This window comes from Engystomops pustulosus, chromosome 5, assembly GCF_040894005.1.
Source record: "Engystomops pustulosus chromosome 5, aEngPut4.maternal, whole genome shotgun sequence".
Classification (NCBI taxonomy): domain Eukaryota; kingdom Metazoa; phylum Chordata; class Amphibia; order Anura; family Leptodactylidae; genus Engystomops; species Engystomops pustulosus.
Window position 1 is genome coordinate 4574199 of NC_092415.1, and position 19468 is coordinate 4593666.

General features: G+C 52.9%; 1 protein-coding gene across 1 annotated transcript in view; it reads left to right on the forward strand.

The window, feature by feature from the left end:
• The first annotated feature begins 1021 nt into the window (after positions 1 to 1021).
• Positions 1022 to 19468, forward strand: part of LOC140132376 (cytochrome P450 2C20-like) — a 59994-nt gene continuing 41547 nt past the window's right edge. The window contains exon 1 of the mRNA XM_072151065.1: positions 1022 to 1202. Within this exon, the coding sequence (XP_072007166.1) occupies positions 1023 to 1202 (180 nt within the window). The 5' untranslated portion in view covers position 1022. The remainder of the gene's footprint in view (positions 1203 to 19468) is intronic.

Sequence of the window (19468 nt, forward strand, 5' to 3'; positions counted from 1 at the left end):
ACTATCCAAATTAAATTGTCTCCATAGCAGCCTCCACACGTTGTCTCCATTGCTACCTCCAAAAGTCGTCCATATAGCTGCCTCCATACATCGTCCCTTTATCAAACGAGGTGTGTCAGGCAGAAATTTGGGTTGTTTTCATGGATTCCACATCAAAGTTGTTAACTTTGTCACCACCCTGCTGTGTAATCCCCAAAATATACTGGCAAACTTTTATCATGTACCGATATTATTTGAGCGCTTCTTGCTCACCTCCTTTGGTTCCTCTCTGCCACCCATTGGTTTGAAGCCTGAGTCCATTTAGGGTATGTCGCCATGACACTCTCTAGCCTGCTGCCGCTGCCTCTGCATGCCGTCCCCTATAGTGTCAGGGTCAATTATTGGATGTTTTAGATGCTATCTAGCTTCATTCTGTCACTCTGTCATGGCCATGCTGTTGCCCATAATTTTGGCATAATGGTGCGATTAAGCAGCCTCAGAGGCATCCATGCATGCTGCCCCTGCTGTTTCCTGTCCATTTCCGTGGTGTTTCCATCCTTTTCTGAGGTTCCCAGGTGTTTGGCCAAGCTTCCCTGTGCAGAGCCTTGGTCCCCTTGAAAAATGCTCGGGTCTCCCATTGACTTCAATGGGGCTCGTTACTCGAAACGAGCACTCGAGCATCGGGAAAAGTTCGTCTCGAATAACGAGTACCCGAGCATTTTAGTGTTCGCTCATCTCTAATCAGTATGTAGAGGGAGCGATGTTCTGCAGGATATGATTACTATGTATCAGTATGTAGAGGGAGCGATGTTCTGCAGGATATGATTACTATGTATCAGTATGTAGAGGGAGCGATGTTCTGCAGGATATTATTACTATGTATCAGTATGTAGAGGGAGCGATGTTCTGCAGGATATTATTACTATGTATCATTATGTAGAGGGAGTGATGTTCTGCAGGATATTATTACTATGTATCAGTATGTAGAGGGTGCGATGTTCTGCAGAGCTGATACAATGTTGCCTCCTCCTCTCTCCAGGATGATGAGTGTCCTCCCCGTCTTCTCGGTGGTCGTCTCCTTCCTCCTCTCCCTCCTCTTCCTTCTCACTTTCTGGAGGAAAGACAAGAAATATAAGTTTCTGCCCCCGGGTCCTGCCCCGCTGCCCCTCCTGGGGACCCCCAAATATATAGGAGACCGCGCTGCCTGTAAATACTTCCCGGAGGTAAGTGACTCATCCTCTGAATTATTATTATATGGTGGTATATGGCAGCTGCCTGATCTATACATACCGCCATACTGTGCCTGATCTATACATACCGCCATACTGTGCCTGATCTATACATACCGCCATACTGTGCCTGATCTATACATACCGCCATGCTGTGCCTGATCTATACATACCGCCATACTGTGCCTGATCTGTACATACCGCCATACTGTGCCTGGTCTATACATACCGCCATACTGTGCCTGATCTGTACATACCACCATACTGTGCCTGATCTATACATACCGCCATACTGTGCCTGATCTATACATACCGCCATACTGTGCCTGATCTATACATACCGCCATACTGTGCCTGATCTATACATACCGCCATACTGTGCCTGATCCATACATACCGCCATAGTGTGCCTCATCTATACATACCGCCATAGTGTGCCTGATCTATACATACCGCCATACTGTGCCTCATCTATACATACCGCCATACTGTGCCTTATCTATACATACCGCCATACTGTGCCTTATCTATACATACCGCCATACTGTGCCTCATCTATACATACCGCCATACTGTGCCTCATCTATACATACCGCCATACTGTGCCTCATCTATACATACCGCCATACTGTGCCTCATCTATACATACCACCATACTGTGCCTCACCTATACATACCGCCATACTGTACCTGATCTATACATACCACCATACTGTGCCTCATCTATACATACCACCATACTGTGCCTGATCTATACATACCGCCATACTGTACCTGATCTATACATACCGCCATACTGTACCTGATCTATACATACCGCCATACTGTACCTGATCTATACATACCGCCATACTTTACCTGATCTATACATACCGCCATACTGTGCCTGATCTATACATACCGCCATACTGTGCCTCATCTATACATACCGCCATACTGTGCCTTATCTATACATACCGCCATACTGTGCCTTATCTATACATACCGCCATACTGTGCCTCATCTATACATACCGCCATACTGTGCCTCATCTATACATACCGCCATACTGTGCCTCATCTATACATACCGCCATACTGTGCCTCATCTATACATACCACCATACTGTGCCTCACCTATACATACCGCCATACTGTACCTGATCTATACATACCACCATACTGTGCCTCATCTATACATACCACCATACTGTGCCTGATCTATACATACCGCCATACTGTACCTGATCTATACATACCGCCATACTGTACCTGATCTATACATACCGCCATACTGTACCTGATCTATACATACTGCCATACTTTACCTGATCTATACATACCGCCATACTGTGCCTGATCTATACATACCTAATAATACCGCCACACAGTGCACTAATAAAACTGCAATGAAGTGCACTAATATTAATGCTGCCATCCAGTGCACTAATAATACTGTAACTCAGTGCTCTAATATATACTGCCATATAGGGGCAAATTTACTTACCCGGTCCATTCGCGTTCCAGCGGCGGCTTCTCCGCTCTGGATTCGGGTCCGGCCGGGATTTAATAAGGTAGTTCTTCCGCCGTCCACCAGGTGGCGCTGCTGCGCTGAAAGTAAACTCATCGCGCCGGAATGCACCGAGCTGGACCAGGTGAAGGTAAGCGGTCCTTATGCGACACATTTTCGGTTTTTAAATGCGGCGGTTTTTCCGAATACGTCGGGTTTTCGTTCGGCCACGCCCCCCGATTTCCGTCGCGCGCATGCCAGCGCCGATGCGCCACAATCCGATCGCGTGCGCCAAAATCCCGGGGCAATTTAAGTACAAGCGGCGCAAAACGGAAATATTCGGGTAACACGTCGGGAAAACGCGAATCGGGCCCTTAATAAATGACCCCCATAGTGTTCATCTCATACTATCAAATAATTTTGAGGGAACTTTCTCAAGTCTTTATTTCTGTTGATGTTGATGATTATTGGCTACAGCCAAGGAAATCCCAAAAGTCATGGGGCTCATTGCCTAAGGGTGAAGACACACTTGGCATTTTTGGGCCGTTTTTGGGCCGTTTTTACTAAGTGCGTTTTCAGATCGTTAAAAACGCATGCGGTAAAAAACGCATCCGTTTTTTAAAAACGCATGCGTTTTTTGAAAACGCATGCGTTTTTGTCCTTTTTTTCTGAAATTGCGCAATGAAAAACGGACAAAAACGCATGCGTTTTTAACGATCTGAAAACGCACTTAGTAAAAACGGCCCAAAAACGCCATGTGTGTCTTCACCCTAAGGGTTTTGCGCCCGTTTTCTGTTGGACTTTGCAGGTTCTTTGTAGTGTAAACGTCGTGCACAGGTATAAGAAGCGTCCGCGTCAGATAAGTGTCGCACGTGACCCTTTTGTGGCGCAGCTGCTCTATTCTTTTAAAGGTGCAACACAAAAAAGTTGGTGAACTCTGTGGGGTCAGTGCAGGGAAGTTTTCTGGCGCACGATCTTGGTGAATGTGTCGCACTGAGTGTTATACACGGGCAGAGGCCGGCGCCACACGTAGCGCTTTGTCTGCGCTTGCAAACGCAAACAAAGTCGCGCCCACCGGGGCGGGCCACGGCCCGATCGCATCGGCGTTTCTATGGATACGCCTGCGATCGGGAACGAACCGCCGGTGTTTTGCGTTAATTTGTCTGCGACTTTTGTCTGCGTTTGCAAGCGCAGACAAAGCGCTACGTGTGGCGCCGGACAGAGAATTTATAGTGCAGTCTCCCACATTCTTAGTGAATGTGCCCCATTATCTCAGGAAATTCGAATCATTAACCCAAAACCTGCACAGGCTTCCTGAGGGTTTTCCATGGACCCTGAGGCTGCGTCCACACATTCCGTTTTTCAGATGCAGATTTTGAAGCCTCCTCCTACTTTTAAGGCCGGCGGCACATGTGGCGTTTTGAACCCGTTTTTAAGCAGTCCATTAAACGCATGCGTTTTTGACCCGTTTTGATTATGATAATAAGTAGAACCGGTCAAAAACGCAAGCGGTTTTTAACGGACGGCTTGAAAAGAGCCCAAAAACGAGTTCAAAACGCCATGTGTGCCGCTAGCCTAATCCATTCCTGGAATGGGCATCTGAGCACGCGGGGTTGCCCCCTGAAGTTGCTGTCACACGATAGCGTTTTCATTTCGTTTTGAAACAGAATGAAATCACACACGGTCGCATATGAGTTTGTATTCAAACGCAAGTGCAATTAGGCAATTAGCACCAGGTACCAGGTACTGTATAAACCCGGTGCTAAATGCCAAACAGATGCATTAGAATACAAACTCGTATGCGATTGGCCGTGGACCGCAGTGTTTTTTTATACTGTTTCAAAACGGAATGAAAACGCAATCGTGTGACAGCAGCCTCAGGGTGATGCCACAGATGGCTTTTTTGGTCCGTTTTTAAACATCCGTTTTCGGCCATTTTCAATGCATTTGGCTGCTTACAAACTGTTTATCTATTAAGATAATTGGGAAAAACGGACCAAAAACGGACTAAAAATGCCATGTGTGACATCACCCTTAGGGCGCGTTCATACTTTGCATGTTGCGCGTTTTAATTAAACGCATTACAACAGCTGAGATGATTTGCTGATTTACATTACTGTTTACATTTGTCAATGCAATGTTAGTGGATGCATTAACATCGTTTTTACATTGCGTTTTGTGAACGCAAATGTTAACAGTAATGTAATTAGACTAATCACCGCTCCTCGGCTGTTTTAATGCGTTTCCATGTGTGAACGCGGCCTCAGGGACACTTTATACTTTCACTCACCTTCCCATTTATATGCCTGCATACAGCGCTGTGTGAACAACTCCTTTAGCAATGACCTTTTGTGGCTTCCCCTCCTTGTGTAGTGTCAGCGACTGCCTCCTGGACATCTGTCAAGTCAGCCATCTTCCCCATGATTGTGTCACCTACTGAACCAGGCTAAGGGTGCGGTCACATGTTCAGTTTTTCAGATGCAGTTTTAAAAGCCAAAAGCAGGTGTGGATGATAATAAGTGATATCACATCATGGAAAGGTGCTGCTCCTCCTCCTTTCTCTCCACTACTGGTTTGAACAATGAAAACTGCATCTGAAATACTGAACGTGGAAACGCACCCTAAAAATGTGTGTTTGTAAACGCAGCAGTAGTGGTACTCGTGACCGCACCCTAGTCTGGTTCAGTAGGCAACACAATCAAAATCTGCTGACTTGACAGATGTTCAGAAGACTGAACACTCCACAAGGAGAAGCCACAAAAGGTCATTGCTAAAGGAGTTGTTCACACAGCGCTGTATCCAGGCATATTAACGGGAAAATGAGTGGAAGAAAAAAGCATGGTGGAAAAAGGTGCACAAACACGAGGAGAACTGGAGGATTGTTAAGAAAAGGATTCACAAAGAGTGGATGCTGCAGGAGTCGCTGCACGCATCTAGGACATGGGCTATAAGGGTGGTGACACGCGTTTTTAGGCAGTTTTTGGGTCATTTTTAGATTAGTTCGTTTTCAGATCGTAAAAAGCGTGTGCGTTAAAAAACGCATCCGTTTTTTAAAAACGCATGCGTTTTTGTCCATTTTTAATTGCGCAAATTCGGAAAACAGACAAAAACTAAAAACGGCCTAAAAACGCCATGTGTGACATCACCCTTAGTGTCGCATCCATGTGTCATCCACTCCTTACCAGTAAACGCCACAAGCCTTTTACCTGGGCCGAGGAGAACAAGAACTGGACTGTTCTCAATGTCCAAAGTGTTTTCAGATTAAAGTAAATTTTCCATTTGGTTTGGAAATCAGGTCCCAGATTCTGGAGGAAGAGGAGAGGCATCCGAGCTGCCGAGGTCTAGTGTGAGGTTTCCACCATCACTCATGGTTTTGGGTCAAGTCGTGTTCTGGTGCAGATTCAGAGGCCAAGATTTACTAAAGCCTCTGCGCCCGTTTTTCTCGACCTCCCCTTCCACACCATAGACCGGCGGTGACTGCCAGGCATCATGCGGCAGTCACTACCTCCTCATGAATACACTGGACCGCTAGGGGCTGATTACTAAAGTCCGTTTTTTTAGGCTGACAGGTCTTCTTTAAAGGAAACCTACCACTTGTAGTGGCAGGTTTCTGATGGAAATACCAGGCACCAGCTCAGGGTGAGCTCAGGCTGAGCTGGTGCCGGAGCTTATTTTTGTTAGTGTTTTAAACCGTGGTATCGCGGTTTAAAAAAAACTTTTTAAACTTTATAGCCGGCGCAGGCAGGTACGTGCTCGGCGCTTACCATGCGTGCGGCTCTCATTCACTTCCTATGTAGCCGCTCGCACGGTCGCGCGCACGGTAAGCTCCGAGCACGTACCTCCCTGCGCCGGCTATAAAGTTTAAAAAGTGTTTTAAATGTGAGTTGTCCTCCCATTAGCAACACTGCAGTCTACTGGCTCTATTTGGTATTGCGACTGTGCTATCTGCCTGAGGGAAATTGTATTAATTATTGCAAACAATAGAATGCCTTGTTATATTGTACAAAGGTGCTGGTTGGATAATCCCCTGGACCTTATACTGGCAGAAAGAAATGCAGGTTGCATGCTAGGATAAAACCGCAAGACAGCAGCTTTACTGTATTGAATTTGATATATGCACAGTATATGATTGTCACCTGGGTCTTGGTGCCAGGAGTGGATTACAGGACAGGACACCTTTCTTAAGAAAACAGTTGGTTTAAGGGAGAGTAGCTACCGATTGTACCTGTGCTTTATGTAATGTACTTAGTCCAATACCCAGGGCCGGCTCCAGGTTTTAGTGGGCCCCTGGGCGACAGAGCCCTAGTGGGCCCCTTTATGGGCCGCCCTCCATTAGTCACACTGCCCCCCATCCCCGTGTACACATTCCTCCCCTCCCCCTGTATACACACTGCCCCTCCTCCTCCTGTATACACACTGCCCCCTCCTGTATACACACTGCCCCCCTCCTGTATACACACTGCCCCCCTCCTGTATACACACTGCATAGCTCCCAACCGTCCCAATTTTGACGGGACTTTCCCGTTTTTCGTACCTCTGCCCCGCGTCACGGGCAGCTATGATATTGTCACGGATTCTCCCCCCAGGTCCCGCTGTGTCCCGGCGCTGTGTCCCCATAGTAAATACTTTGAAAGTCTGAACTCACAGTACAGAATGGCTTCTACAGACATCGGGAGGGAATCCTTTTCAGAGAAGTGTCGGCTTAGTGGAGAGAGCAGGGACCATGTCATCAGGTCAGATCAGCATCTGTCCATATATGGTCTCTGCATCTCCTAGGCTTCCCCAGAGCAGACATCGGGAGGGAATCCTTTTCAGAGAAGTGTCGGCTTAGCGGAGAGCAGGGACCACGTCATCAGGTCAGATCAGCATCTGTCCATATATGGTCACTGCATCTCCTAGGGTTCCCCAGAGCAGACATCGGGAGGGAATCCTTTTCAGAGAAGTGTCGGCTTAGCGGAGAGCAGGGACCACGTCATCAGGTCAGATCAGCATCTGTCCATATATGGTCACTGCATCTCCTAGGGTTCCCCAGAGCAGACATCGGGCAGGGAATCCTTTTCAGAGAAGTGTCGGCTTAGCGGAGAGCAGGGACCACGTCATCAGGTCAGATCAGCATCTGTCCATATATGGTCACTGCATCTCCTAGGGTTCCCCAGAGCAGACATCGGGCAGGGAATCCTTTTCAGAGAAGTGTCGGCTTAGCGGAGAGCAGGGACCACGTCATCAGGTCAGATCAGCATCTGTCCATATATGGTCACTGCATCTCCTAGGGTTCCCCAGAGCAGACATCGGGCAGGGAATCCTTTTCAGAGAAGTGTCGGCTTAGCGGAGAGAGCAGGGACCACGTCATCAGGTCAGATCAGCATCTGTCCATATATGGTCACTGCATCTCCTAGGGTTCCCCAGAGCAGACATCGGGAGGGAATCCTTTTCAGAGAAGTGTCGGCTTAGTGGAGAGAGCAGGGACCACGTCATCAGGTCAGATCAGCATCTGTCCATATATGGTCTCCAGGTCTTCCCCAGACACAAGCTCTTTATATAATTAAATTACATAAAGTTTTGGCCAGGCTGAGATTCGAACCTGGGACCCTCTGCACCATAGACAGGAGCCTTAACTAACTGAGCTATAAGCCCAGTGATACAGAGCTGAGGATTTCTGGTAAGTAAGACATGTTATCTGCCACTGTTACACTGTGACACAGACTAATGCACTGATATATAGAGAGGGAACTTCTCAGAGATTATTATTGTAATTATTGAGACTATTATTATTATTATTATTATTATAAATTTTATTATTTTTATTATTATGGAGATGATTATTAATAATAGTAAAAATAATAATAATCATCTCAATAATAATAATAATAATCTCCATAATAATAATAGTCTCAATAATTACAATAGTCTGAGAAGATCCCTCCCTATATACCAAGGCAGTATATAGTCATAGTTCTTAGTGACCAAAATTCTCCACCTGGCGTGCCGCCATTTTGTCCCTCTTTCCTTTTCACAAATGTTGGGAGGTATGACACTGCCCCCCTCCTGTATACACACTGCCCCCCTCCTGTATACACACTGCCCCCTCCTGTATACACACTGCCCCCTCCTGTATACACACTGCCCCCTCCTGTATACACACTGCCCCCCTCCTGTATACACACTGCCCCCTCCTGTATACACACTGCCCCCTCCTGTATACACACTGCCCCCTCCTGTATACACACTGCCCCCCTCCTGTATACACACTGCCCCCCTCCTGTATACACACTGCCCCCTCCTGTATACACACTGCCCCCTCCTGTATACACACTGCCCCCTCCTGTATACACACTGCCCCCCTCCTGTATACACACTGCCCCCTCCTGTATACACACTGCCCCCCCTCCTGTATACACACTGCCCCCCCTCCTGTATACACACTGCCCCCCTCCTGTATACACACTGCCCCCCCTCCTGTATACACACTGACCCCCCTCCTGTATACACACTGACCCCCTCCTGTATACACACTGCCCCCCCCTCCTGTATACACACTGCCCCCTCCTGTATACACACTGCCCCCCTCCTCCTGTATACACACTGCCCCCTCCTGTATACACACTGCCCCCTCCTGTATACACACTGCCCCCTCCTGTATACACACTGCCCCCCTCCTGTATACACACTGCCCCCTCCTGTATACACACTGCCCCCTCCTGTATACACACTGCCCCCCTCCTGTATACACACTGCCCCCTCCTGTATACACACTGCCCCCTCCTGTATACACACTGCCCCCCTCCTGTATACACACTGCCCCCCTCCTGTATACACACTGCCCCCCTCATGTATACACACTGCCCCCTCCTGTATACACACTGCCCCCTCCTGTATACACACTGCCCCCCCTCCTGTATACACACTGCCCCCTCCTGTATACACACTGCCCCCCTCCTGTATACACACTGCCCCCTCCTGTATACACACTGCCCCCTCCTGTATACACACTGCCTCCCCTCCTCCTGTATACACACTGCCCCCCTCCTGTATACACACTGCCCCCTCCTGTATACACACTGCCCCCTCCTGTATACACACTGCCCCCCTCCTGTATACACACTGCCCCCCTCCTGTATACACACTGCCCCCCTCCTGTATACACACTGCCCCCTCCTGTATACACACTGCCCCCTCCTGTATACACACTGCCCCCCTCCTGTATACACACTGCCCCCTCCTGTATACACACTGCCCCCTCCTGTATACACACTGCCCCCCTCCTGTATACACACTGCCCCCTCCTGTATACACACTGCCCCCCTCCTGTATACACACTGCCCCCCTCCTGTATACACACTGCCCCCCTCCTGTATACACACTGCCCCCTCCTGTATACACACTGCCCCCTCCTGTATACACACTGCCTCCCTCCTGTATACACACTGCCCCCTCCTGTATACACACTGCCCCCTCCTGTATACACACTGCCCCCCCTCCTGTATACACACTGCCCCCTCCTGTATACACACTGCCCCCTCCTGTATACACACTGCCCCCTCCTGTATACACACTGCCCCCTCCTGTATACACACTGCCCCCTCCTGTATACACACTGCCCCCTCCTGTATACACAATGCCCCCTCCTGTATACATACTGCCCCCCCTCCTGTATACACACTGCCCCCCCTCCTGTATACACACTGCCTCCCTCCTGTATACACACTGCCCCCCCTCCTGTATACACACTGCCCCCCCTCCTGTATACACACTGCCCCCCTCCTGTATACACACTGCCCCCTCCTGTATACACACTGCCCCCTCCTGTATACACACTGCCCCCTCCTGTATACACACTGCCCCCCTCCTGTATACACACTGCCCCCTCCTGTATACACACTGCCCCCTCCTGTATACACACTGCCCCCCTCCTGTATACACACTGCCCCCTCCTGTATACACACTGCCCCCTCCTGTATACACACTGCCCCCCTCCTGTATACACACTGCCCCCTCCTGTATACACACTGCCCCCTCCTGTATACACACTGCCCCCTCCTGTATACACACTGCCCCCTCCTGTATACACACTGCCCCCCTCCTGTATACACACTGCCCCCTCCTGTATACACACTGCCCCCTCCTGTATACACACTGCCCCCCTCCTGTATACACACTGCCCCCTCCTGTATACACACTGCCCCCTCCTGTATACACACTGCCCCCTCCTGTATACACACTGCCCCCCTCCTGTATACACACTGCCCCCCTCCTGTATACACACTGCCCCCCTCATGTATACACACTGCCCCCTCCTGTATACACACTGCCCCCTCCTGTATACACACTGCCCCCCCTCCTGTATACACACTGCCCCCTCCTGTATACACACTGCCCCCCTCCTGTATACACACTGCCCCCTCCTGTATACACACTGCCCCCTCCTGTATACACACTGCCTCCCCTCCTCCTGTATACACACTGCCCCCCTCCTGTATACACACTGCCCCCTCCTGTATACACACTGCCCCCTCCTGTATACACACTGCCCCCCTCCTGTATACACACTGCCCCCCTCCTGTATACACACTGCCCCCCTCCTGTATACACACTGCCCCCTCCTGTATACACACTGCCCCCTCCTGTATACACACTGCCCCCCTCCTGTATACACACTGCCCCCTCCTGTATACACACTGCCCCCTCCTGTATACACACTGCCCCCCTCCTGTATACACACTGCCCCCTCCTGTATACACACTGCCCCCCTCCTGTATACACACTGCCCCCCTCCTGTATACACACTGCCCCCTCCTGTATACACACTGCCCCCTCCTGTATACACACTGCCTCCCTCCTGTATACACACTGCCCCCTCCTGTATACACACTGCCCCCTCCTGTATACACACTGCCCCCCTCCTGTATACACACTGCCCCCTCCTGTATACACACTGCCCCCTCCTGTATACACACTGCCTCCCTCCTGTATACACACTGCCCCCTCCTGTATACACACTGCCCCCTCCTGTATACACAATGCCCCCTCCTGTATACACACTGCCCCCCCTCCTGTATACACACTGCCCCCCTCCTGTATACACACTGCCTCCCTCCTGTATACACACTGCCCCCCCTCCTGTATACACACTGCCCCCCCTCCTGTATACACACTGCCCCCCTCCTGTATACACACTGCCCCCTCCTGTATACACACTGCCCCCTCCTGTATACACACTGCCCCCTCCTGTATACACACTGCCCCCTCCTGTATACACACTGCCCCCCTCCTGTATACACACTGCCCCCTCCTGTATACACACTGCCCCCTCCTGTATACACACTGCCCCCCTCCTGTATACACACTGCCCCCTCCTGTATACACACTGCCCCCTCCTGTATACACACTGCCCCCCTCCTGTATACACACTGCCCCCTCCTGTATACACACTGCCCCCTCCTGTATACACACTGCCCCCCTCCTGTATACACACTGCCCCCCTCCTGTATACACACTGACCCCCTCCTGTATACACACTGCCTCCCTCCTGTATACACACTGCCCCCTCCTGTATACACACTGCCCCCTCCTGTATACATACTGCCCCCCTCCTGTATACACACTGCCCCCTCCTGTATACACACTGCCCCCCTCCTGTATACACACTGCCCCCCTCCTGTATACACACTGACCCCCTCCTGTATACACACTGCCTCCCTCCTGTATACACACTGCCCCCTCCTGTATACACACTGCCCCCTCCTGTATACACACTGCCCCCCTCCTGTATACACACTGCCCCCTCCTGTATACACACTGCCCCCCTCCTGTATACACACTGCCCCCTCCTGTATACACACTGCCCCCCCCTCCTGTATACACACTGCCTCCCTCCTGTATACACACTGCCCCCTCCTGTATACACACTGCCCCCTCCCTCCTGTATACACACTGCCCCCTCCTGTATACACACTGCCCCCTCCTGTATACACACTGCCCCCCTCCTGTATACACACTGCCCCCCTCCTGTATACACACTGCCCCCCCTCCTGTATACACACTGCCCCCCCTCCTGTATACACACTGCCCCCCTCCTGTATACACACTGCCCCCCTCCTGTATACACACTGCCCCCCCTCCTGTATACACACTGCCCCCCCTCCTGTATACACACTGCCCCCTCCTGTATACACACTGCCCCCCTCCTCCTCCTGTATACACACTGCCCCCCTCCTGTATACACACTGCCCCCCTCCTCCTCCTGTATACACACTGCCTCCCCTCCTGTATACACACTGCCCCCTCCTGTATACACACTGCCCCCTCCTGTATACACACTGCCCCCTCCTGTATACACACTGCCCCCCTCCTGTATACACACTGCCCCCCCTCCTGTATACACACTGCCCCCCTCCTGTATACACACTGCCCCCCTCCTGTATACACACTGCCCCCCTCCTGTATACACACTGCCCCCCTCCTGTATACACACTGCCCCCCTCCTGTATACACACTGCCCCCCTCCTGTATACACACTGCCCCCCTCCTGTATACACACTGCCCCCTCCTGTATACACACTGCCCCCCTCCTGTATACACACTGCCCCCCTCCTGTATACACACTGCCCCCCTCCTGTATACACACTGCCCCCCCTCCTGTATACACACTGCCCCCCTCCTGTATACACACTGCCCCCTCCTGTATACACACTGCCCCCCTCCTGTATACACACTGCCCCCCTCCTGTATACACACGGCCCCTCCTGTATACACACTGCCCCCTCCTGTATACACACTGCCCCCTCCTGTATACACACTGCCCCCCTCCTGTATACACACTGCCCCCTCCTGTATACACACTGCCCCCCTCCTGTATACACACTGCCCCCCCTCCTGTATACACACTGCCCCCCCTCCTGTATACACACTGCCCCCCTCCTGTATACACACTGCCCCCTCCTGTATACACACTGCCCCCCTCCTCCTCCTGTATACACACTGCCCCCCCTCCTCCTGTATACACACTGCCCCCCTCCTTTATACACACTGCCCCCCTCCTGTATACACACTGCCCCCTCCTGTATACACACTGCCCCCCTCCTGTATACACACTGCCCCCCCTCCTGTATACACACTGCCCCCTCCTGTATACACACTGCCCCCTCCTGTATACACACTGCCCCCTCCTGTATACACACTGCCCCCCTCCTGTATACACACTGCCCCCTCCTGTATACACACTGCCCCCTCCTGTATACACACTGCCCCCCTCCTGTATACACACTGCCCCCTCCTGTATACACACTGCCCCCTCCTGTATACACACTGCCCCCTCCTGTATACACACTGCCCCCCTCCTGTATACACACTGCCCCCCTCCTGTATACACACTGCCCCCCTCATGTATACACACTGCCCCCTCCTGTATACCCCCTCCTGTATACTGTATACACACTGCCCCCCCCTCCTGTATACACACTGCCCCCTCCTGTATACACACTGCCCCCTCCTGTATACACACTGCCCCCTCCTGTATACACACTGCCTCCCCTCCTCCTGTATACACACTGCCCCCCTCCTGTATACACACTGCCCCCTCCTGTATACACACTGCCCCCTCCTGTATACACACTGCCCCCTCCTGTATACACACTGCCCCCCTCCTGTATACACACTGCCCCCCTCCTGTATACACACTGCCCCTCCTGTATACACACTGCCCCCTCCTGTATACACACTGCCCCCTCCTGTATACACACTGCCCCCTCCTGTATACACACTGCCCCCTCCTGTATACACACTGCCCCCTCCTGTATACACACTGCCCCCTCCTGTATCACACTGCCCCCTCCTGTATACACACTGCCCCCCTCCTGAATACACACTGCCCCCTCCTGTATACACACTGCCCCCTCCTGTATACACACTGCCTCCCTCCTGTATACACACTGCCCCCTCCTGTATACACACTGCCCCCTCCTGTATACACACTGCCCCCCCTCCTGTATACACACTGCCCCCTCCTGTATACACACTGCCTCCCTCCTGTATACACACTGCCCCCTCCTGTATACACACTGCCCCCTCCTGTATACACACTGCCCCCCTCCAGTATACACACTGCCCCCCCTCCTGTATACACACTGCCTCCCTCCTGTATACACACTGCCCCCCCTCCTGTATACACACTGCCCCCTCCTGTATACACACTGCCCCCTCCTGTATACACACTGCCCCCTCCTGTATACACACTGCCCCCCTCCTGTATACACACTGCCCCCTCCTGTATACACACTGCCCCCCTCCTGTATACACACTGCCCCCCTCCTGTATACACACTGCCCCCTCCTGTATACACACTGCCCCCTCCTGTATACACACTGCCCCCCTCCTGTATACACACTGCCCCCTCCTGTATACACACTGCCCCCTCCTGTATACACACTGCCCCCCTCCTGTATACACACTGCCCCCCTCCTGTATACACACTGACCCCCTCCTGTATACACACTGCCTCCCTCCTGTATACACACTGCCCCCTCCTGTATACACACTGCCCCCTCCTGTATACATACTGCCCCCCTCCTGTATACACACTGCCCCCTCCTGTATACACACTGCCCCCCTCCTGTATACACACTGCCCCCTCCTGTATACACACTGACCCCCTCCTGTATACACACTGCCTCCCTCCTGTATACACACTGCCCCCTCCTGTATACACACTGCCCCCTCCTGTATACACACTGCCCCCTCCTGTATACACACTGCCCCCCTCCAGTATACACACTGCCCCCCTCCTGTATACACACTGCCTCCCTCCTGTATACACACTGCCCCCCTCCTGTATACACACTGCCCCCCTCCTGTATACACACTGCCCCCTCCTGTATACACACTGCCCCCTCCTGTATACACACTGCCCCCCTCCTGTATACACACTGCCCCCTCCTGTATACACACTGCCCCCTCCTGTATACACACTGCCCCCCTCCTGTATACACACTGCCCCCTCCTGTATACACACTGCCCCCCTCCTGTATACACACTGCCCCCTCCTGTATACACACTGCCCCCCTCCTGTATACACACTGCCCCCCTCCTGGTATACACACTGCCCCCCTCCTGTATACACACTGCCCCCCCTCCTGTATACACACTGACCCCCTCCTGTATACACACTGCCTCCCTCCTGTATACACACTGCCCCCTCCTGTATACACACTGCCCCCTCCTGTATACATACTGCCCCCCTCCTGTATACACACTGCCCCCTCCTGTATACACACTGCCCCTCCTGTATACACACTGCCCCCCTCCTGTATACACACTGCCCCCTCCTGTATACACACTGCCTCCCTCCTGTATACACACTGCCCCCTCCTGTATACACACTGCCCCCTCCTGTATACACACTGCCCCCTCCTGTATACACACTGCCCCCTCCTGTATACACACTGCCCCCCTCCTGTATACACACTGCCCCCCTCCTGTATACACACTGCCCCCCTCCTGTATACACACTGCCTCCCTCCTGTATACACACTGCCCCCCTCCTGTATACACACTGCCCCCTCCTGTATACACACTGCCCCCCTCCTGTATACACACTGCCCCCTCCTGTATACACACTGCCCCCCTCCTGTATACACACTGCCCCCCCTCCTGTATACACACTGCCCCCTCCTGTATACACACTGCCCCCCTCCTGTATACACACTGCCCCCTCCTGTATACACACTGCCCCCTCCTGTATACAAACTGCCCCCCTCCTCCTCCTGTATACACACTGCCCCCCTCCTGTATACACACTGCCCCCCTCCTCCTCCTGTATACACACTGCCTCCCCTCCTGTATACACACTGCCCCCTCCTGTATACACACTGCCCCCTCCTGTATACACACTGCCCCCTCCTGTATACACACTGCCCCCCCTCCTGTATACACACTGCCCCCCTCCTGTATACACACTGCCCCCTCCTGTATACACACTGCCCCCCTCCTGTATACACACTGCCCCCCTCCTGTATACACACTGCCCCCCCTCCTGTATACACACTGCCCCCCTCCTGTATACACACTGCCCCCTCCTGTATACACACTGCCCCCCTCCTGTATACACACTGCCCCCCTCCTGTATACACACTGCCCCCCTCCTGTATACACACTGCCCCCCTCCTGTATACACACTGCCCCCCTCCTGTATACACACTGCCCCCCCTCCTGTATACACACTGCCCCCTCCTGTATACACACTGCCCCCCTCCTGTATACACACTGCCCCCTCCTGTATACACACTGCCCCCTCCTGTATACACACTGCCCCCTCCTGTATACACACTGCCCCCCTCCTGTATACACACTGCCCCCTCCTGTATACACACTGCCCCCTCCTGTATACACACTGCCCCCCTCCTGTATACACACTGCCCCCCCTCCTGTATACACACTGCCCCCCCTCCTGTATACACACTGCCCCCCTCCTGTATACACACTGCCCCCCCTCCTGTATACACACTGCCCACCCTCCTGTATACACACTGCCCCCCTCCTGTATACACACTGCCCCCCCTCCTGTATACACACTGCCCCCTCCTGTATACACACTGCCCCCCTCCTGTATACACACTGCCCCCTCCTGTATACACACTGCCCCCTCCTGTATACACACTGCCCCCCTCCTGTATACACACTGCCCCCCTCCTGTATACACACTGACCCCCCTCCTGTATACACACTGACCCCCTCCTGTATACACACTGCCCCCTCCTGTATACACACTGCCCCCCCTCCTGTATACACACTGCCCCCTTCCTGTATACACACTGCCCCCCTCCTGTATACACACTGACCCCCCTCCTGTATACACACTGACCCCTCCTGTATACACACTGCCCCCTCCTGTATACACACTGCCCCCCTCCTGTATACACACTGCCCCCTCCTGTATACACACTGCCCCCCTCCTGTATACACACTGCCCCCTCCTGTATACACACTGCCCCCTCCTGTATACACACTGCCTCCCTCCTGTATACACACTGCCTCCCTCCTGTATACACACTGCCCCCTCCTGTATACACACTGCCCCCCTCCTGTATACACACTGCCCCCCCTCCTGTATACACACTGCCCCCCCTCCTGTATACACACTGCCTCCCTCCTGTATACACACTGCCCCCCCTCCTGTATACACACTGCCCCCCTCCTGTATACACACTGCCCCCCGCCTGTATACACACTGCCCCCCTCCTGTATACACACTGCCCCCTCCTGTATACACACTGCCCCCCCTCCTGTATACACACTGCCCCCCCTCCTGTATACACACTGCCTCCCTCCTGTATACACACTGCCCCCTCCTGTATACACACTGCCCCCTCCTGTATACACACTGCCCCCCTCCTGTATACACACTGCCCCCCTCCTGTATACACACTGCCCCCCCTCCTGTATACACACTGCCTCCCTCCTCCTGTATATACACTGCCCCCCTCCTGTATACACACTGCCCCCCCTCCTGTATACACACTGCCCCCCTCCTGTATACACACTGCCTCCCTCCTGTATACACACTGCCCCCTCCTGTATACACACTGCCTCCCCTCCTCCTGTATACACACTGCCCCCCCTCCTGTATACACACTGCCCCCTCCTGTATACACACTGCCCCCTCCTGTATACACACTGCCCCCTCCTGTATACACACTGCCCCCCTCCTGTATACACACTGCCCCCCTCCTGTATACACACTGCCCCCCCTCCTGTATACACACTGCCCCCTCCTGTATACACACTGCCCCCTCCTGTATACACACTGCCCCCTCCTGTATACACACTGCCCCCCTCCTGTATACACACTGCCCCCCCTCCTGTATACACACTGCCCCCTCCTGTATACACACTGCCCCCACTCCTGTATACACACTGCCCCCCTCCTGTATACACACTGCCCCCCTCCTGTATACACACTGCCCCCCTCCTGTATACACACTGCCCCCTCCTGTATACACACTGCCCCCCTCCTGTATACACACTGCCCCCCCTCCTGTATACACACTGCCCCCCTCCTGTATACACACTGCCCCCCCTCCTGTATACACACTGCCCCCTCCTATATACACACTGCCCCCCTCCTGTATACACACTGCCCCCCTCCTGTATACACACTGCCCCCCCTCCTGTATACACACTGCCCCCCTCCTGTATACACACTGCCTCCCCTCCTGTATACACACTGCCCCCCTCCTGTATACACACTGCCTCCCTCCTCCTGTATACACACTGCCCCCCTCCTGTATACACACTGCCCCCCTCCTGTATACACACTGCCCCTCTCCTGTATACACACTGCCCCCTCCTGTATACACACTGCCCCCTCCTGTATACACACTGCCCCCCTCCTGTATACACACTGCCCCCCTCCTGTATACACACTGCCTCCCTCCTCCTGTATACACACTGACCCCCTCCTGTATACACACTGCCCCCCTCCTCCTGTATACACACTGCCCCCCCCCCCTCCTGTATAAACACTGCCCCCCTCCTGTATACACACTGACCCCCTCCTGTATACACACTGCTCCCCCTCCTGTATACACACTGCCCCCCCTCCTGTATACACACTGCCCCCCCTCCTGTATACACACTGCCCCTTGTATACACACTGCCCCCTCCTCCTGTATACACACTGCCCCCCTCCTCCTGTATACACACTGCCCCCCCTCCTCCCTGTATACACACTGCCCCCCTCCTGTATACACACTGCCCCCTCCTGTATACACACTGCCTCC